The sequence below is a fragment of the Lemur catta genome, chromosome 3 (genome assembly GCF_020740605.2).
Source record: "Lemur catta isolate mLemCat1 chromosome 3, mLemCat1.pri, whole genome shotgun sequence".
NCBI classification, from domain to species: domain Eukaryota; kingdom Metazoa; phylum Chordata; class Mammalia; order Primates; family Lemuridae; genus Lemur; species Lemur catta.
In genome coordinates, this window is record NC_059130.1 from 34,043,425 (window position 1) to 34,063,981 (window position 20,557).

The following is a 20,557-nucleotide window of genomic DNA, read 5'->3' on the forward strand; positions in this document are numbered from 1 at the left end:
AATGTAGTGGCATCATCATAGCTCACTCCAACCTCAAACTCCTAGGCTCAAGCAATCCTTCTGCTTCAGCCTCCCAAGTAGCTGGGACTACGGGTATGCCACCACACCTGACTAATTTTTCTATTTTTTGTAGAGATGGGGTCTTGGTCTTGCTCAGGTTGGTCTTGAACTTCTGACCTTAAGTGATCCTCTTGCCTTGGCCTCCCAGAGTGCTAGGATTACAGGCACGAGCCACCACACCTGACCCCTTCACTTTATCTTAATGCCCTTTCAGTTTGTGTATCATTGACAGGATCATTATAGACCATTTCAGATGCTGTCCTGGGGTGTAAAGTATGTGCCATACAAATGTAAATTGGCTAGTTTTCTTTCTTCTCTCTCTCTCCCTTTCTCTGGTTTTTCTGCCTCCTCCAAAATATGGGCTTAGTCCAAACTAACCAAAGGAGGTAAAAGTCCTGGGCAGTTCCTCTCCTGGGGTCCAGGGTTGGCTCAGCAATGGGTAGCTGCTTCTAGCTACTAGGCAAAACCGGAGGAGGCACAGAACTGGAGGGGGTACAGCCAAGGAGTATGTGAAATGTCTAAGTGAGATGCCTACTGCTAAGGACTCAGAATCAGAGTGGAAGCTGGGAGAAAAAAGAAAACAAACCTGGGAGAGAGAAGCTGAAAAGGCCCCTGGGGTGGGGAGTTCCCATTTCTATCCAGGAGAGGCAGAAAATAAGAGTCTGACAGAGCAGCAAAGACTTGGGCAAAAGCAAGAGCCTAAAATGGACATATAGGCCAACAAGCAAAACCGCCCCACCCCCAAGGTAGGCCCTTGCCTAATCCTAGGAGTGTGACAGATCTGAATCCAGCTGTTGGGAGGTTAGCCAGCGATGAGCCTTAGGGAGGAGACTAACTTTCAGATTTCAGCCAAGGATGGTAGAAGTTTGTCATTTTTTAAAGATTTTTACCATGATCTTGGATCCTGCTTGACATACTCAGGGAATGCTATAGTTGGGAGGGCGGAGACTTTCAAAGCTATTGTTGAATCTCAGCTTTAAGGTACAGGTGGGGAACGGGTCATGGTAACCTTCCAGTCTCCCTAGCTGTACCTTTCTGCTCATGCCCTCCCCTGCTGTTTTCTCTGAGGACCAAGAGTTGGGATCAAGACTGGAAAGCCCTGCTATGCTATCACACACCCCCACTGCAGCCCTGGCCACTCTCTACGGCCTCAATTTCTTGAGTATGATGGGGAGCAAGTTGATGTGAGAAACCAAAGGCAAAAAGCAGCAGTCACCATTCCCACTTTCAGCCCAGCCCCAAAGGACACAGATCCTGTTTCCATCCCACCCCAGCTGTGCTGAGAGTAGAAATGTATCTGCATTTCCTCTTGCTGCAGCTGAAACTAGTCTGCTTGGATTTGGGCCTCTTCATTCTTCACTGGGTCCTAGGGGGACAGAGTTAAGATCAAGAACCTGCGGGAGAGTGAGTGGCTTAGGCCTCTTCTGCACTAACTGACAGTCTCCCATTCGACATCTTCCTATGTGATGCAACTTTATGGCGCAAAAAATAAAATACAAGGGAGCAAAATAAGTTTCAAAATTTTAAAAAATTAAAACAAGAACAACAAAAAAGACCAGGAACCTGGCTTAAATAAAAGGAAGAGATCAGGGAGAGATAAGCCTCTGTTTTTCTCCCCCCTGTCCCACTTAACCCCCATCCAGCTTCCAAGGCTGGGCAGCTTCTGCCCGGGATCTCATCAGGAGAAACTCCTCGTCCTTAATCCTGAGTTCCAGATGCCACAGCGCTTCAGTTTCCTTGTGTTGTATGAGCCCAATGAGGCAAGATGAAATAAAGAATTACTCTTGGCGGGGCGCGGTGGCTCACTCTGGGAGGCCGAGGCGGGTGGATCGCTCAAGGTCAGGAGTTCGAGACCAGCCTGAGCAAGAGCGAGACCCCGTCTCTACTAAAAAAGTAGAAAGAAATTATCTGACCAACTAAAATATATATAGAAAAAATTAGCCGGGCATGCCTGTAGTCCCAGCTACTCGGGAGGCTGAGACGAATCGCTGAAGCCCAGGAGTTTGAGGTTGCTGTGAGCTAGGTTGACGCCACGGCACTCACTCTAGCCCGGGCAACAAAGCGAGACTCTGTCTCAAAAAAAAAAAAGAATTACTCTTCCTAGGACTCAGAAGTGAAAATTGTCTAAGGCTCAAGTATGTCTAAGGTATTTTCCTTCCCTTACCCCAACCAAGTGTGCATGCACACGCGTGCGTACACACACGGACTCTCTTAACAGTGTGTCCTGAGAGACTGGGTTCTGCTGCCCTCTAGCGGCCAGAGCTGAAAGGACTCTCCCACCCAATCAATCAGAATCTTCAAGGCTTTACCACAGAATGTTGTAAGGAATAAATCAACAGCTCATTTTACTAATGAGAAAGCTGAGGAGGCCTAGAGAGAAATAGGCCCCTTGACAGTCAGGGGCATAGCTGGGACTAGAATCCAAGTCTCATGATTCCCAGGCCAGTGCTCAGTCTATTTTCACTTCCTCGCCCTCTGACTTTTGTTTCCCCTTCCTAGCTTATCCCAGGAGAGGTCAGTCCCAGTTAAACCCCCAAGCCAAAAGGACACGGTCCCTCCCCACCCCAGTGAAGCAACATCTGAACCTCAAATGTCATAACTGCAAGTCAGTTCGCAGGTAACAGGGGTTCCTCCGAGGAACTGGCTGCTCCCCGACTTTCTGAGATTAACAATCCCACAGGATTTTTATTGACCTGGTACAGCACCTGTCGCCTTGGTGACACCACCCCGGTAGCTCTTGTCTCCACGGTAACCGGTGCTTTGCGACCTTCAGTTTGCAGCGGTCGCACTGCAGCCGGTGCAGTGGTTGCTGGGCGACAACGGAGAGAAGGCAGAGGCTTGAGGTGGGAACCGGGACCGATGTCTGGTAGGGGGACGTTCCCGGGGAGCCCACGGAAAGCGAGGTGCCTGTCCCTCACATGTAGGTGCGCGCTCCGAGCCGCAGACCCTGCTGCCCGTTCCCTCCCTCGGGCCCATGGCGGTGGCTATGCCCCCGGATCGGGCGGGGAGCTCGGGCTGGGCCTGGCGGCCGGTGGCGCGAGATGCGCTTTTGGCTCGGGCCTTCCATTCATGCACTGAACTGCGGGGACGGTTCTATCTGGTGGGAGGTCTCCTAGCAGGAGGAGCGAGAGAGCCCAGCAGTGATACAGTGGTCTTCGACCCGGCTGGGGGCCACGCCGTGCGACTGGGAGCCGGGGGCAGCCTCCAGCGCAGTCACCACGACGCTGCACCGGTGGGCGGGCGTTGGCTCTGCGTGGTTGGCGGCTGGGACGGGTCGCGCCGCCTGGCCACCGTGACTGCGCTGGACACAGAGCGTGGCGTATGGGAGGCGTGGACAGCGACCCCTGGCGATCGCCCCCCTGCCGGCCTCAGTAGCCACACCTGCACCCGCCTCTCCGATGGAGAGCTGCGGGTGGCTGGCCGAGAGGGAGGCATCCGCACTCAGCGACGATATGGAAGCATCTACACGTTAAGGCTGGACCCCCGCGCTCGCACCTATTGGTATGGCACCCCTTATCCAAAACCTTTCACTCTCCTTTCATCTACTCGGGAAAAACAAAAGCTAAATTTCTCAGGCAATTTATCCACAGGCTCACCCTAGCACCTTCATTCCATTGGAACCTACCCTAAGACCTCCGAACTCTCTATAGCTGCGGTCCCCAATCCCAGGCTGCGGACCCGGTACAGGTCAGTGGCCTGTTAGGGACCAGGACGCAGAGCTCTGCTGCTGTGCCCCGCCCCCTTCCGTGGAAAAATTGTCTTCCACGAAACTTAGGAACTGAGGGAGGGGCACACAGTAGGAGGTAAGCTGCAGGCAAGCAAGGGAAGCTTCAGTTGCATTTACAGCTGCTCCCCACTGCTCACATCACTGCCTGAGCTCTGCCCCCTTGCCTCCCCATCCATGGGAAAAGTGTCTTCCATGAAATGGTCCCTGGTGCCAAAAAAGGTTGAAAATGCTGCTCTACAGCATTACCCTCCCTCTCATCAGACCTACAGCACTGCACCATGCCTCCTTTCTATTCTTGGCAAGGGCAGTGGCACTTAAATTTTCCAGAAAACCTCACTCAGGCCTGAATTTCTGCATATCCACAGCTACAAGGAAGAAGGTTGCCACACAGCCTCACGCTCAGGTCACTGTGCTGCCCTGCTCCAAACTCCTGGGCCCCACCCAGGTCATCAGCTATTGCTCTTTGGGGGTTGCAACTCAGGTGAACCAGAAGTAGCTGGGCATTGGAGTCATGGGAAGATTAAGGTATTATCTCCTCATATCTTGCTTAGGGTAGAAGGGGGCTAAAATTGTGATGCCCAAATCCCTTCAGACAGTCCCTTCTTTCTCCCCTAAGGATGAACCACCTGTTACCCCTCATTTGATGGAACAGCTTGCAAGGCTTGTGAGCAGTGGGCAGGGGTCCCTGAAGGGGCCCCATGGACTACGGCATCAGTCGTGTTCTGTGGTGGGGCCCTTTGCTGTGCTGTTTGGTGGAGAAACTCTAATCAGAGCTAGAGACACCATCTGCAATGACCTCTACATCTATGATACCCGTGAGAGCCACACTAATGGTTGAAGGGGGAAAAGGTGGGAAGACAGGAGAACCTAAAGACTACAGAGGATGGAGGAGGGAGGAGGAAGAATTAGTTGACAAAAGTTAAAGTACACGGAATATCAAACATTTGAAGAACCCCACAAATCAAGTGAAGAGGAAAATAATGGGCAAGACTTTGGTTAAGAATTCCGTGGGTGACAAAGTGCTTCTGCCTCAATAACCACCCTCTGCCCCTACCCAACAGGCAAGTCTCCTTCTCTGTGGTTCCACTTTCCCTGTGCAGACCGTGGGCTGAAACGTGTGGGCCATCGTACCTGCCTTTGGAATGATCAGCTTTACCTGGTTGGGGGTTTTGGTGAGGATGGCAGGACAGCTAGTCCACAGGTATGCATCCTGGACCTCTTTGTCTAAAGAATAGTGCCAAGACACACCCACCAAACCTCCATTTTCTTGCAAACCCATAAAGCATTATCACCAGAGCTATCTACTTTACTTCAAATGCTTATTAAATTTCAATCTGAGAGTCAACATTTGTTTCTGAATCTTTTTTTTTGGGGGGGGGGAGGCAGTAAATAAGTAGATGCCTTTATTTGCAAGGGAAGGGATAAAATATGGGTCCTACTCTGATATTGTAAGCATTAACCTGATGGAAACAAAAACCACAAATCATATGCTGTCTCCTGCCCCATACAATTTCCACCCCTAATTGGGAGAAAGCTTCAGGATACAGCTAAGCATTCTGACCAAAACATTTAATTAACAAAAAAATATTACAATAGCAGAGAAAATAATAATAACAATAAAGAGAAATTAGAAGAAGTGGGAGTCAGGGTAGAAAAAAATGCAAAGGTCTTGGTCTCTAGGAGACCAACACTCCAGCTGAGCTGGCCTTAGCCCCAGCCCCTTCTGAGTTTTCCTTGGCTGCTGGCTTCTCATCTTCCCCCATGAGACGAATGTTGTGCTTTTCCCGGAATTCATTTAGTTCTTTTCCCTTTGCCTGAAGCTGCTGTGTCAATGTCTCAATGATCTTCTGTATCTAGAGGGCAAGCAACAGAGATTATATAAGGATTTCAGGACTGCTTTCCCCCACCTGGAATGGACTATGATTGGGGAAAGTGAAGGAGAGATGATACTTCTAACTTTACTGTTAACCAAGTATTAATAGTCCTCTAGTCCTTTAGTGCCCAGGCACTAAAATTATTCCTTTCTCAAACACAGTGGTCTATAAACCTTAATGTATGTAAGAATTGCCTGGTCTGCTGATTTTTAAAATGTCACTTCATGGCATTCCCAAAGGTTCTGATCCAGTGGGTCCAGGAAGCTACATTAGTCCTTCAGGTGTCTCTGATGCAGTTATACATGGACTAAACTGTGAGAAGCACTGCTCTAACCCCCGACCCAATTTAGCCAGGTCACGGAGCCCATGCAAAGGGCATACAGTCAGCAACTCCTCCTGTCTAAGGAGCCAGACTTAGCATAGCATAAAGAGCATAGGCTAGGCTGGGCGCGGTGGTTCACGCCTGTAATCCTAGCACTCTGGGAGGCTGAGGCGGGTGGATCACTCGAGGTCAGGAGTTTGAGACCAGCCTGAGCAAGTGCGAGACCCCTTCTCTACTAAAAATAGAAAGAAATGATTTGGACAGCTAAAAATATACATAGAAAAAAATTAGCCGGGCATAGTGGCACATGCCTGTAGTCCCAGTTACTTGGGAGGCTGAGGCAGAAGGATTGCTTGAGCCCAGGAGTTTGAGGTTGCTGTGAGCTAGGCTGACGCCACAGCACTCCAACCTGGGCAACAGAGCAAGAGACTCTGTCTCAAAAAAACAAACAAAAAGAAAAGCATAGGCTAATAGGCTATGTATGCTGTCTTCAACACGAATTTCTATCCAGATTTTCCTCCACCATATTTCCTAAATCTATGGCCTCCCCGTTTGCCTTACCCCTTTGTTGCCTAAAGTTTATACGCAGGGATTCTTGCTCACCTGCTCCTTGTTGTTCTCCAAAGCAGGCAGCACCTCTTTGACAGTCCGTTCCACCAGCACTCCTCCGACCATGCGGTAGCACTTCCGGGTTTCATCTACCTCCTTCAGTGTATCAATCACTAGGCTGGGGTAGAACAAGGCAGGACCTGAGAATTCAATCCCACTCTACTGCAACCCTCTCTTACAAAATGGCCCACGCAACTGTCCTATTGTTTGCTTCTCCCTGACTTTCTCACCTGTGCTCATTCAACTCCATCTCCAGCTCAGCTGCTTTGGATGCCAGGCCCCGCTGTTCCTGCCTGAGGCGGTTGAAGCCAGCAATTACCTAAGAAGGTGAGAGGGAGAACAGACGAGAGAGGGGACAGTGGAAATGGCAGAGGGTCAAGATAGCACATAGGGTACAGGCTTTACCAAGGGGCAACAGTGTATACCTACTTTGGAAAAAGACAACACAAGTTTGCTATTTCTAATTTAAATCTGTCTGGAATTTCATTCACCAAACACCGAGAGCCTACTATATGCAAGATATATGCTAAGATCTGGGGGATATAACGGAACAGATTTGGCCTCTGGCTTCTTGTAGTTTATAGTTTGGTGGGAAATAGGCATTTATAATATAGGGACAGGGGTGGAGAGCTACTGGAGTATCTACAGGGGAGCCTAGACTTGCAGGTTAAAGAGGGCTGTCAGGAAGAGCTTTGTAACAAGTGACTCTTGTTTGGGTCTGCCTAGTATGCCATCCATTGGGGAACTGCTCCTCCTTAACTTGGTAGGGTTCTTGTGGGGCCACTGATCACAGGACCCCTTACCCAGGGCAACTGACCTATTCTAGGCCAAAGTCTCTCTATAGGGATTTAATTTGGGGTAGAGATAAACAGATAGAGAAGGCAGTTGGAGCTAAGACACCTAGTGGTTCTGTAGCGATGACCCTCCATTCCTATTCCTGAGTTCCCCAAAGCTGCCCTAGTTATTGAACTTTGTTCAGTCTAGTTATTTGGCCTTTCTTTTCATTGTGTTAAATTCTGTGAACTACCCACTGTTCTTCAAAAATACTCCTTTTAAAAAAAATCGTAAGTTGGCCAGAGTCAGTTTCTATAGCCTATAAACCCTAACTGTTAATGTCTTAACCGAAGCCTGAGAAATCAGGGAGGCAGGCAGGGGGGAATGGGCTCAAAAGCAGCACAAGAAATAACATATGTAAAGGCCCAAAGAAGTGATTACTACCACCTCCTAGATGCCCAGAAACTAAGCAGAGAATAAAAACTGTGAAAACCAGACTGGGTACTAATACTATCCCCACCATCACTTCCGGTATGGGGCTCTGATTAGAGATGTAATGAATAAAGTAAATGGGTAGAATGGGTAGTATTTGGAAAAAAATGAAAAACATGAGGCTCAGAGACAAAAGACAAGGTTTCAAGTTCTGCCTCTGCTACCTACTGGCTCTACGGCCTGGGACATTTAACACTTACCCCTACAGTTCTCAAGCATGGCGACATGTTAGGATCATCTGGGGAGCATTTTAAAAACCTGAACAGTGGAGCCTCAGAACAACTACCAAATCACTGAGGATAAGGCCTAGCCCTCACTATTTTTAAAAAGATCTCCCACATAATTCTAACATGAAGCCAGAACTGAGAACGACTGGGTTACCTCTTTGAGCCTTAGTTTTCTTACCTGCAAAATGCAGATAATAATGGTATCTACTTCATAAGGTTGCTGTATCATGTGAACCAATAAATGTGAAACAGCTTTGTAAACAGTAAAGGGTGTTAATTACTATCATGGCCTTCTCTCCAAATCCAGAAGTGCCCCCTTGGGCCCCCCTGGTCATGTGAAAGCAGTGGACCCAGTCCATTCAAACCACTGCCAAATCTCTCACTCCCATTTACATGAACTGTAGTCACACTGCCAGAAACCTTGCCCTGGTATTGATGATTAACCACTTCATCTTTACTAGGGCCCCTTATCTCTAGCTATTTCTCTGCACGGTTTATATTCAGCTAATATCCAAATGGCTGGACTGCACCACCCCCACAGATCCCTTCTAATGCCAATAAACCAAGGAATAATATTTGACCAATAACTTGTCAATCCAGCAGTTCATTCCCTTCTCCCATCCATCACCCCTTCATCTCAATCTACTTCATCCATTCATTTCAACAAATGCCTTGGAAATCTAACTCATTTACAGGCTGTTTTTCATCTTTGTTGGCTATACCAAAAGCATTCCATTTATAGTTAGCTTTCTCTCCACTGTGAATGTTCCAGATCAAAATAATTTCATCTAAGAAAACTACATGATTCTAGATGTTCTCCTAATACCCAAATGATCTACTCTTTTGGATTTTTTTTTTTTCTTTTTGAGACAGGGTCTCACTCTGTTGCCTTGGCTAGAGTGCAAAGGCATCATTGTAGCTCACTGCAACCTCAAACTCCTGGGCTCAAACAATCCTCCTACTTTAGCCTCCCAAGTAGCTGGGACTACAGGAGCCTACCATCACGTCTAGCTAATTTTTCTACTTTTTTGTAAAGATGGGATCCTGCTATGTTGTTCAGGCTGGTCTCAAAGTCCCAGGGTCAAGGGATCTTCCCATGTTGGGCGCCCAAAGTGCTGGGATTACAGGCATGAGCCACTAAGCTTGTATGTTGTTAAATATATACCAATTAAATTAGCTTAAGTGCCCAGAATTTGAGGCCTGAACTTATTTTCCTTAATAATTAATAGGAATCTACTTTTCAACCACCAATTTAACACAACTAAAGGCAAAGAGGTTTTTTTAAATTCCAACTTTTCTTCAACATTCTTACTAATAACAACCTATTTTCTCTTGTTACATTTTATGAACTTAATCAAATACCAAACTCAAATCTATTTAAATGTGTGAGTTATCCACAGTTATTATGGAAAATTTCAGCCATGAGTGTATTTAAAGGAAATGAAATCTCTTAACAGCTAATTGCAACCTAACTGTAAGACAAATGCAAAATAAGCCAATATTAGCCTGCCATCTCTGGAGTCTGCCAGGTAATAAAAACAGAAAGGCTGTCCTCTACTTCCACATTACTCCCACATTCTTCCTCTTAAACTACAACTTTTCTTTTTTCTGTTTCTTTTTCTCTTTTTCTTTCTTTCTTTCTTTTTTTTTTTTGAGACAGAGTCCCTTGCGCTGTTGCCCCAACTAGAGTACAGTGGCATCATCACAGCTCACTGCAACCTCAAACGCCTGAGCTCAAGCGATCCTCCTGCCTCACCTTCCTGAGTAGCTGGGACTACAGGCATTGTCATCATGCCTGGCTAATTTTTCTATTTTTTGTAGAGACAGGGTCTCGCTCTTGCTCAGGCTGGTCTCAAACTCCTAAACTCAAGTGATCCTCCCTCCCACTTCAACCTTCCAAAGTGCTAGCATTACAGGTGTGAGCCAACAAGCCCAGCCTCTAAACTACAACTTTTCCAATGGTCTTCTTCCCTATGGCTAGACCTAATTTTCCTTCTTTTCCTTATTCTCTATTCTCCTCGTCTGGCATCAGCATTCTACAAACATCCCTACTGGAAAAGAATCAATTAAATTAAAATACTAACTACTAATATATATCCTTTTCTAAAGTAACTTCAATTCTTACGACTCCACAGAACTCTTTACATTCTCATGATTGGCACGTACAAACCATTTTATATAGGACATAGTTTTCTAATTTTTAAGGGCTATATAGCATGTATGCCCTATTGATTTTTTTTTTTTAAGAGACAGGGTCTCGTTACATGTTGCCCAGGGTGGACCTGAACTCCTGGGCTCAAGCAATCCTACTGTCTCAGTCTCTTAGGTAGCTGGCACTACAGCCGCATGCCACCATGCGCAGCCTACTGATATATTTTTAAAAACTGGTTAACTAGTCCTCTGTTGTTGGAACATTTAGGTTGTTTCCAATTTTTCCATAACAGCACTGATGTTAAATATCTTTGGACAAGGAGTACAAAAGTTTTATGGCCATCTTTCTTGAATCATATTCCCAAAAGTGACATTAATGAGTCAAAAGGGTATGAACATTATTATAGTTTCTATTACATGTTGCTAGAAAACCCTCCAAGATGACCAGAGGAATTTATATTCTTATCAGCGATGTCATGATTGTGCCTGTTTCCCCAAAGCCCTAGGTATAGCTTTTACTATTTTTGTTAATTTAATAATTTTTTAGAGTTGAGATCCTAATTCCAGAAAACTTGTAATCATCCTTGATTCACTACCCACATCCAGTTAATCTCTAAGTCACATCTTTCTGCTAAATTCCTCAAATCCATCCACTTCTACCACACCTGTACTATTGTAGCCTCCTCAGTTCTACACTGCCTCCAGATTTGCCCCCTTCAATCTATTCCCCACACTGTGGCACAAGTGACCTAAAATATAAACCTAACCACATTATTCACATGCCTAAAACTTTCAACAGTTCCCAATGTTCACAGGATAAAATCCAAGCTACTCAACACAGTGAAAAAAGTCCTATAAAGACCTGGGCCTTGCTTACCTCTCCCAATCAATCCTTCCCTCCACATCTTAACTCAGTACTCTCACTGTCTTAAGCCACTGGTAGTTTCTCTAATCATTTGCCTTTAGGTATTTTCACAGAATCTTCACCTTACCTAGTATACTTTCCCAAACCTCTCATTCCATTTTTCTCTGCCTACCTCTAATTCTTTCTTTAGGTTTCAATTTAGATTCTTCCAGTAAGCAGTCCTGGCCATCCCGCACTCCCATATATTAACCCCTTTTATGTGCTCACACATAAATGCACGTCAGTTACTTAATTTTTTTTTTTTTTGAGACAGGGTCTTGTTCTGTTGCCCTGGCTAGAGTGCAGTGGCATCATCATAGCTCACTGCAACCTCGAACTCCTGGGCTCAAGCAATCCTCCTGTCTCAGTCCCCTGAGTAGCTGGGACTACAGGCACATGCCACCATGCTATGCCAATTTTTCTATTTTTGGTAAAGACAGGATCCCACTCTTACTTAGGCTGGTCTTGAATTCCTGAGCTCAAGCGATCCTCTCACTTTGGCCTCCCAGAATGCTAGGATTACAGGCGTGAGCCACTGCACCCAGCCGACTTTTACTCTTACTGGATTCAATGGAACAATAGAAGAGGTAAAGAATTATGAATGGATGCATCTGGAAAAGAATTTTCTGGGCTACTGCTCCACTAATTACTGTCTGTTCAGTTCAGTGCCCCCTTTTTTGACAAACATACTAAACTCTCTATCAAAGAAAACGTTTTTGACCTTACTACTTCATCAAATAATGGTATTCATCCCTTCTCTTCATCGAATTTTTTAGGACTAGTCTACACTCACTGCCTCCACTTCCTCACCTCCCATTCACTCCCAACTCACTTTAAATTGCCTTCTAATTGTCTTCTATCTATACCAGTTATTAAACTATTATTAGTTGTCAAACTATCTTCTCAAAGACCTTGAATGGCCTTCTACCTAATTGAACATTCCAACCACCTATTCTCAGTTTTCAATCTGCTTCTTAAAACTCTCTTCCTTTGAGCAGCAACATGGTATAGTGGAAAAAGCCCAAAGTAGAGTCTGAGCTGGGTCCAAATCCTAATTTTGCCATTTACTTGCTACGTGGCTGAATTACTTAACTTCTCCTGTTTATTCATTTATAAAATGGAGCTAATTTACCATAGGGCAGGGTTTCTCAACACTGGCCAGATAATTTGTTGTTGTGGAGGCTGTCTTATGCATTGTAGGATGTTTAGCAACATCCCTGGGCTTTACCCATTAAAAGCCAAAAATTTCTCCAAGCACTGCTAAATGTCTCCTAGGGGAAATCACACAGGTTGAGAACCACCACCATAAGGTAACAATGAGAACTAAACTGAGATAATATGTTTTATTTATTTTTTCCTTTTGAGACAGAGTCTCATACTCTGTTGCCCGGGCTAGAGTGCCATGGCATCAACCTAGCTCACAGCAACCTCAAACTCCTGGGCTCAAGCAATCCTCCTGCCTCAGTGTCCCAAGTAGATGGGACTGCAGTCATCCACCACTGTGCCCCAATAATTTTTTCTATTTTTAGTAGAGACAGGGTCTCGCTCTTGCTCTGGCTGGTCTTGAACTGCTGACCTCAAGTAATCTTCCCACCTTGGCCTCCCAGAGTGCTAAGATTATAGGCGTGTGCCACCCAGCCCGGCCAACTGCGATAATATTTTAAGGGCCTGATACAGTGTAGGTCCTCTACTCCCCTTTGGTTTCTAGGACCCTTCAGTTCTCTGGTTCTCTTTCCTATTTCAACCCTCTTCTTTCTCCTTTTTCAAAGTTCTTCCTCTCTCACTCCTACAATGGAGACAGGCTCTAAGATTCTGTTCACAGTACTTCTCCCTTTATTCCTTACACTTTTTTTTTTTTTTTGAGATGCTCTCCCTCTGTCACCCAAGCTAGAGTTCAGTGGTGCAATCATAGCTCATTTTAATCTCAAACTCCTAGGTTCAAGGGATTCTCCTGCCTCAGCCTTCCAAGTAGCTAGGACCACAGATGTGAATGACCAGGCCTGGCTAATTTTTTAAAAATTCTTTTTGGTGGTGGGGGTAGGGATGGAGGTCTCGCTATGTTGCCCAGGCTGGCCTCGATCATTCTCCTGCTTTAGCCTCCTAAAATGCTAGGATTACAGGTGTGTGCCATGGCCAGCCCTACGTATACTGTTTCAATTGTCATTCTTAGCAACTTCTATAGTTTCAACAATTGCCTTTACTCTACAACTTGTCAATAAATAGTAGCTGCTATTATTACAGATCATCCTCTGCCTAAATGTCTCATGGATACCTTAAACTCAGATCATTCAAGGCTGAACTAATCTTCTTGTTTCCCCTATTTCTGCTAATGACATCACTCTAGCCCTCGAAGTAGGAAACTCTGGTTTCATCTTTGAACACACTGTAATCCCATCAACTGCCAAACTTTCTGTACTTACCTCAGCCAATTTCTCTTAGGCTCACTGACCCCTAGTTCAGGCCTTCATTACCCTCTCGTCTAAACTACTGCAATAGTCTTCTAAATGATCTCCCTATTTTTGGACTCTCCAAATCCATCCTACACACTATTGCTAATTTAATTGTCCTAACACTTGGATGACACAGAAAAGTGTTCATGATGTATTATTAGGCTTCAAGAGCAGATTACAAAACAGTATATACTGTATAATCCTAATTTTGGAAAATAAAATGTGTAAATATAAAACACATGCCCTCCCTTTGTGTCCACACGTATATACACAAAAATATAAAGGAGGTGGGGAAAAAACCCTCTCAAAGAATATACTCCAAAATGGTAAGAATAGTTATCTCTGGATAGTAGAAGTATGGGTAATTTATTTCCTGGTTTGAACTTTTTCCTGTTTTCTACATTTCCTACAATAAACATGTATTATTTTATATAATAGGAAAATAATAATATAACATATATCCTTCTATGATTCCTTCACTGCTTATGTTAAAAAGTCCCAAATTCCTTGCCATCCACTCAAAGACCCCTATGGCCTTACTCAACTTTCTTGCTTTAAGGACCACATCTTTCTAACTCATGGTTTAGGTAAACTAACCAGCCACACTTCATGTGAATCCATGCTCCCCAACTCTCCTCTTCTTATTCTATTCCATATTTTCTCCCAAGTACTAACCAGGCCCAACCCTGCTTAGCTTCCAAGATCAGATGAGACTGGGCGCGTTCAGGGTGGTATGGCCGTAGACATATTCCCTATTTTCTATTCCCATTGCCACCTATTTAAATCCATCCAATCCTTCAGGGCTCAGCTTAAATATGTCTAATATAATCATGGTATAAGTGGAAAAAAATGGGTCTGATTCTCAAGTCCTTCAATTAAAAGCCCTGGATCTTCTAGTTACTGACTTTGGGCAGGTTAACTAAAGCCTCTGAAATTCAAATGTCCTCATCTATAATACACCTACTTCAAATGGCAGTAATTAAATAACAGAAGATAAAACAAGTAAGGTGCCTACCACGTGTTACTGGTTTCCATCTTGTTTGTAAGGGACATATGTGACTCAAATTTGCAGCAATGATAAATATTATATTTTTTACCCAGTATTCTGAGAATACAAACAAAGGCCAAATAGAGAGTGTTAATCAAGGAACAGCCTCAGAACTCAATTATCACACCTCCTCAGTCTCCTTTGAGGGCTTCTCTTTCTCCTCTACCACCCTTGTTCCACTTTTTTCACTTTCTGTACAAACTACAAAAAGTGATAACTTTCATCCACAATCATGGCTTTTTCTACCATCCATAAACTCAATTCTCTAATCCATATCTCAGAATTCTTTCTGTATGTCAAGATTTATAAATCAAACTGCCTGCTAAATGTCTAACTGGATGTCCCACAAGAAATCCAAACTCAAAATCCTAAAATAAATTTATCTTTCCTGCTAAACTTGTCAGTCTTCCTACATTCCCTATGGCACCATTACCTACCAAAGAAAGAAACCCAAGACATCATATTCCTTTTTTTATTCCTTTTTCTCCATATTCAAGCCTTGCAATCTATCTCAAACTTTATGTCTACCCACATCCCAAACAATGCCAGGCAATCTCATCCCTTAGTGCTTTGGAACACATTATTCCCTCTACCTAGAAAATCTTCTACTTCCTTCTTCCCTTGACTAACTTCTCTTATCCTTTAGAATTGAACTGAAACATTTTCTCCTTTAGAAAACAAAAGCTAACTAGCATTTACTAAACACATGTGCAAAATGCTTTGCATGCACTGTCCTGCCTAATACGCTAAATACAGTGAAGAGATAGGTACTATTATATTTTTACAGATGGAGAAGGCTGAGAAGTAACTCATAGGAGTTCATATATAAATAGTAAATAGCAGGAATGGAATTCAAACCCAGGTTTGCCTGACCCCAGTGTATAAGAATGCTCTTAGCCTTCCTTCTATAACACAGCTTCCCTTTTCCACCCATCCCCCAAATCCTATAACTCTTGATTAGTAAGGGATCTTTCCTCTAGCTGTCATAAAGAAGGGACTGTGCAACACATAAATCTTTATTGTTTGGTTTGTCTTTTCTCAAATGAGTCTATCAGCAACCTGAAGACAAAGTCTATTCCATCTACAGTAGTCCCCCCTTATCCTTAGTTTTACTTTCCAAGTTTTAGTTACCTGTGGTCTGAAAATATTAAATGGAAAATTTCAAAATAAAGAATGCATAAGTTTTAAATTGCACACCATTCTGAGTATCGTGATTAAATCTCATTCCATCCCGCTCCATTCTGCCAAGGACATGAATCATCCCTTTGTCCATCGTATCCATGCTGTATACACTGCCAACCACCATTAGTCACTGACATCATCCGCTCCTGACTTCCAACCTTTGACATCTCATCATTTTATCATCTCACATCATCACAAGAAAGGTGAGTGCAGTACAGTAAGATATTTTGAGAGAGAGAGAAACCACATTTACATAACTTTTATTACAGTATATTGTTATAATTCACCTGTTTTATAATTAGTTATTGTTAATCTTTTAACTGTGCCTAATTTATAGGTTAAACTTTGTCATAGGTATGTATGTATGTATAGGAAAAGACACAGTGTATTTAGGGTTCAGTTCTATCCAGTGGTTTCAGGCACCCACTGGGCGTCTTGGAATGTATCGCCCACGGATAAGGGGGGAACTATTGTACCTGTTTCCCTGTACCCAGCAGAATGCCTAGCACATGGTAGACCATAAAAAAGTATTAGGTCCCTTCTTTCTGCCTTTTCCCCCATGTCGGAAATTATCTCTATCCTATGGCACTTTATACCTCCCTTAGGACACATATTCTGCCTATTATTAGCATTTTGCATATCTTTTTTACCCCACCAGACTATGCTCTTTGACGGCAGAGGATGGTCTTAAAAAATCTTTATGCAGATACCTTTGCCTGCATTTATTGTTCAAAAATAACTGATAAATGAACCTACAATTAAAATAGCCGTTGTTTAACTGCTTTCAATTCTACTGTGTAGATTTGTTCCTACTCCGATTAGACACTAGCCCCACTGTTAGCAAACCACGGTTCCCAAACCACAAAGGGATTCCTGATTAATTTATCAAACGTGTCCCAATGCTAGCCACTGGGGAAAACACAAAGTCGGATTTGAAAAGGGTTTCTGGTCTCTAAAAAATTCAACCTAATAATGAACTCCCAAGTCAAAACAGTATACAACTAGACTGAGTTTGTGAGTCACGTGGCTCTGCAGCGTGACGGCGACTGTCAACGTGGGTTCAGGGTCAGGTAACAGACTACACACCACCCCATTGACTCATCCTCTGGGATTCATTTCGAGCTGCCTTGCGCGGCCATGTCCTGTTTGGGAAGTGTTGAGGAGAGACAGGGAAAGCGACCACCATCTCCCATACTCCCACACCCTGAATCTCAGGGCTTTCCCTTTCGCCAGGCTCACTCAATACCCCAGGGAGGCGTGGCTCTCACCTACCCAACCACCTACTCTCTCCCTGGGGGCTGGGCTAGCTTCTCCAGGGGCCCTCTCTTCTCTAGGCAGCCACGCAAATGTGGGACTGGCCAAAAGGTCTGCAGAAGCCATGGGCTCCCACTTCTCGCATGGACTCCGGACCCAGAGCCAGGTACCCTCCTTCGCGCTCTCGGCTTCTCACCTGCTCTGCCGACACCGCCCCCTTCCCCGCACTGCTCCCGCTGCTCTTGCCGGCGCGACCGCTGTTCTCCGCCATCTTTGCCGCCTGCCGGGTTTCCGGCCGCGCAGCTCAGCCCCGCCTTGCGTCACGTCCTGTCTGGGAGTTACCGCCCACTCGCCCCGGCGGCCCTGGCTCCAGGCTGCTGTTCGGTTCGGATGCTGCGAGTGGTGTTGGCTGTATCTTCATGTAGGACCTACCCCCTATTCCGTCGGCCGCGGTGAATTTCACTTGCGGTGCTTTAACTGCTTTAACTTGTGCAACAGAAATGCTGCCCCTGGGAGAGGCTGGGAAGGACGGGCTAACTGGAGGGTGGGAGCGCGGGTTGGGATCTGGGTTCCTGTGCTTCCTGCTCACCTTGGTTGGGGTGGTGGGAGACGAGGGAGGGTGAACTTTCCCTCAGAGGTTCTGGTGTAAGAGGGGAAATTTGCTTTGAGTCAGTAAAGCTGTGCAAGTGCATAGTTAAAAAGAGAGGCTTGGAAAAAACAAGGAAGTTTCCGGGAGATGACTTTTGAACTGCGGAGACGTTTGGCAGAGGAAAAGGGCTTCGGTTTAATGTGAGATCGCTGGAAGTTGAGGTATTCAGGCGCCAAGCAGACCCCCTTCCTCCATCTTCCCACTTTATGATCTCTTCCTGTTGCCCATGATTATAATAAAGAGCGTTTTTGAAGACTTGGGGGTTTTTACTGGCAGAGCCCAGATTCAGCCTCACAGTATGTAGAGAGAATCCTAGAAATTTATTGCTTGAGGGAGAGAGTTCGTGTCCTGATTTCTCACCTTCCTCAGGCTGGGCTTCATCACCAGGCCTCCTCACCAACTCCTGTCCCTTCTTCTGTGTCCCGGACTCCGGATACTTCGACTGTCAGTACATTGTGCTCAGCCCAGGTAACATGTTTCGTTGTGTCCTCAGTGCCAGGCACATAGTAGATGCTCAATAAATGTTTGTTAAATGGATAGCAGGAGACACATGGACATCAACCATCCGTAGAACATTTGATTAATGAGCCCCATTAACCCTAGGTCAGTGTGCCCTGTAAGAGCAGAATCAAAAGGAAGCTCCACCTTCCTGCCTACCCATTTGAGCCCCTGATCTTTAAACTTGGGTTTCCCCATGCTAGGAAATCTGAGAATCCTGCCTGTGCCATTCACAGGCCCAGAGCCATGGCTAGCTCCTCTTCCTCCTGGGAACTGCCCCTGGTGGCTGTGTGCCAGGTAACATCGACACCAGACAAGCAACAGAACTTTAAAACTTGTGCTGAGCTGGTTCAAGAAGCTGCCAGACTGGGTGCTTGCCTGGCTTTCCTGCCTGAGGCATTTGACTTCATTGCACGGGACCCTGCGGAGACGCTGCGCCTGTCTGAGCCACTGGGTGGGAACCTTTTGGGAGAATATACCCAGCTTGCCAGGTATCAGGGAAAGAGGGAGGGAGAGGTAGAATCTTTGTTGGGCAGTGCCCTGGATTGTCAGATATGAGGGTAGAGCCTTGAAAAGAGTTGTCAGTGTCCCCTCCCCCCAGGGAATGTGGACTCTGGCTGTCCTTGGGTGGTTTCCATGAGCGTGGCCAAGACTGGGAGCACACTCAGAAAATCTACAATTGTCATGTGCTTCTGAACAGCAAGGGTAAGACTTCATAACCCTTTAGCCTGCCTCTTCCCAGGTTCTTCTACCTAAACTTAGATTCTCTAGAATTTTGTTTTTCAACTCTACTTCCTTGGCCCAAGGTTTTAGGGGAGTTTGTACTTTTGTTTCTAGCTTATAAACTGTCTCCTCCTTGGGAGGAGAGGAACTAAGCTGGGATTCTAGAGCACCAGCACTGAATATTTCTTCTCCCTCTTACTCTAGGATCAGTAGTGGCCACTTACAGGAAGACACATCTGTGTGATGTAGAGATTCCAGGGCAGGGGCCTATGCGTGAAAGCAACTCTACCATGCCTGGGCCCAGTCTGGAGTCACCTGTTGACACACCAGCAGGCAAGGTAGGAGTTGTGAGAGGATGAGGGTGGGAGAGAAATATGAGGGAAGGAAATAAGAATACTTTGAAGTGGTAGTATGGAAAGCCCTAAGGAGTGGGATAATGGGGGTGTGACTAGATGGTGTGACAAACAGGACAGGGAGGCTAAGTAGGCTGTTTTTCATTCCAGATTGGTCTAGCTGTCTGCTATGACATGCGGTTCCCTGAACTCTCTCTGGCATTGGCTCAAGCTGGAGCAGAAATACTTACCTACCCTTCAGCTTTTGGATCTGTTACAGGCCCAGCCCACTGGGAGGTAAGATACCTCTTCAGAATGTAAGGGCCTCTTCACCTCATTCTCCTCCCTTGGCCCTACTAGTTAAAAGATTTTCTTCTCCTTCCCACCTGCTGGGAAAATTCATTCCCCAGATAGTTGTCTCTCATATGATACAGAATAGTTAACACAGTAAATCATTCCTAGGCAATTATTAGCATGGTCACAGTGGGTAGCCTGGCCTGAAATGTCCATCTACTGTCACTTCCCCACTAGCTGCCACACACATCTCATCTCCAGGTATTGTTGCGGGCCCGTGCCATTGAAACCCAGTGCTATGTAGTAGCAGCAGCACAGTGTGGACGGCACCATGAGAAGAGAGCAAGTTATGGCCACAGCATGGTAGTAGACCCCTGGGGAACAGTGGTGGCCCGCTGCTCTGAGGGGCCAGGTCTCTGCCTTGCCCGGATCGACCTCAGCTATCTGCGACAGTTGCGCCAACACCTGCCTGTATTCCAGCACCGCAGACCTGACCTCTATGGCAATCTGAGTCACCCGCTGTCTTAAGACTTTGACTTCTGTGAGTTGAGACACCCATTGTGAGCTGGTGCTGCTGTGACCTGTAGGCAGGACCCAGGCACAGCTCCCCTCACTTGGAGAACCTTGACTCTTTTGATGGAACATAGGCTCAGCTTACTGGGAAAGAAGAAACTTTCACCTGAGCTCAGATTTCAGTTTCAGAAAGGTGGAATTTTATATAGTCATTGTTTATTTCATGAAAACTGAAGTTATGCTGAGGGCTGAGCAGCACTGGCATTGGAAAAAATACAATAATCATAAAGTCTGTGCCTGGACATCTTTGGGAGCTGGAAGGGGAGGTGGTATTGTACCAGTTGGACTAGGTTCCACTTCTAGGCCCCCTGGCTCATTCAACATGCCTCCCTACCTAAATAAAAGTGCAACACTCAGTGCATGTTCCAGCCCCACTCTCCCAAGCATGGGAGTGGGAATAGGGGTAAGAGGAGG

At 45.6% G+C, this 20,557-nt stretch overlaps 3 protein-coding genes across 11 annotated transcripts; 2 read left to right on the forward strand and 1 right to left on the reverse strand.

The window, feature by feature from the left end:
• The first annotated feature begins 2,843 nt into the window (after positions 1-2,843).
• Positions 2,844-5,132, forward strand: KLHDC9 (kelch domain containing 9). Of its 3 annotated transcripts, none has more exons than XM_045547141.1 (4): positions 2,844-3,561; positions 4,153-4,312; positions 4,380-4,602; positions 4,849-5,132. In XM_045547141.1, exons 1-4 carry the CDS (start codon positions 3,035-3,037, stop codon positions 5,013-5,015), a joined length of 1,077 nt encoding a protein of 358 aa, XP_045403097.1. In that variant the 5' UTR covers positions 2,844-3,034; the 3' UTR covers positions 5,016-5,132. The 3 variants fall into 3 exon arrangements, with proteins under 3 accessions (XP_045403097.1, XP_045403099.1, XP_045403098.1); XM_045547143.1 differs by having other exon boundaries at positions 4,888-5,132; XM_045547142.1 differs by having other exon boundaries at positions 4,404-4,602.
• Positions 5,133-5,335: 203 nt separating this feature from the next.
• Positions 5,336-17,421, reverse strand: PFDN2 (prefoldin subunit 2). Its single transcript, XM_045547150.1, has 4 exons — positions 17,271-17,421; positions 6,823-6,911; positions 6,587-6,710; positions 5,336-5,640 (listed from the first exon to the last, which is right to left on the reverse strand). Exons 1-4 carry the CDS (start codon positions 17,343-17,345, stop codon positions 5,464-5,466), a joined length of 465 nt encoding a protein of 154 aa, XP_045403106.1. The 5' UTR covers positions 17,346-17,421; the 3' UTR covers positions 5,336-5,463.
• On the forward strand, positions 16,962-20,375 carry NIT1 (nitrilase 1). Of its 7 annotated transcripts, none has more exons than XM_045547133.1 (7): positions 16,962-17,240; positions 18,093-18,191; positions 18,425-18,712; positions 18,823-18,926; positions 19,149-19,282; positions 19,448-19,573; positions 19,832-20,375. In XM_045547133.1, exons 1-7 carry the CDS (start codon positions 17,167-17,169, stop codon positions 20,096-20,098), a joined length of 1,092 nt encoding a protein of 363 aa, XP_045403089.1. In that variant the 5' UTR covers positions 16,962-17,166; the 3' UTR covers positions 20,099-20,375. The 7 variants fall into 7 exon arrangements, with proteins under 7 accessions (XP_045403089.1, XP_045403091.1, XP_045403094.1 ...); XM_045547135.1 differs by having other exon boundaries at positions 16,963-17,240; positions 18,458-18,712; XM_045547138.1 differs by lacking the exon at positions 16,962-17,240 and adding an exon at positions 17,390-17,495 and having other exon boundaries at positions 18,458-18,712.
• The last annotated feature ends 182 nt before the right edge of the window (positions 20,376-20,557 follow it).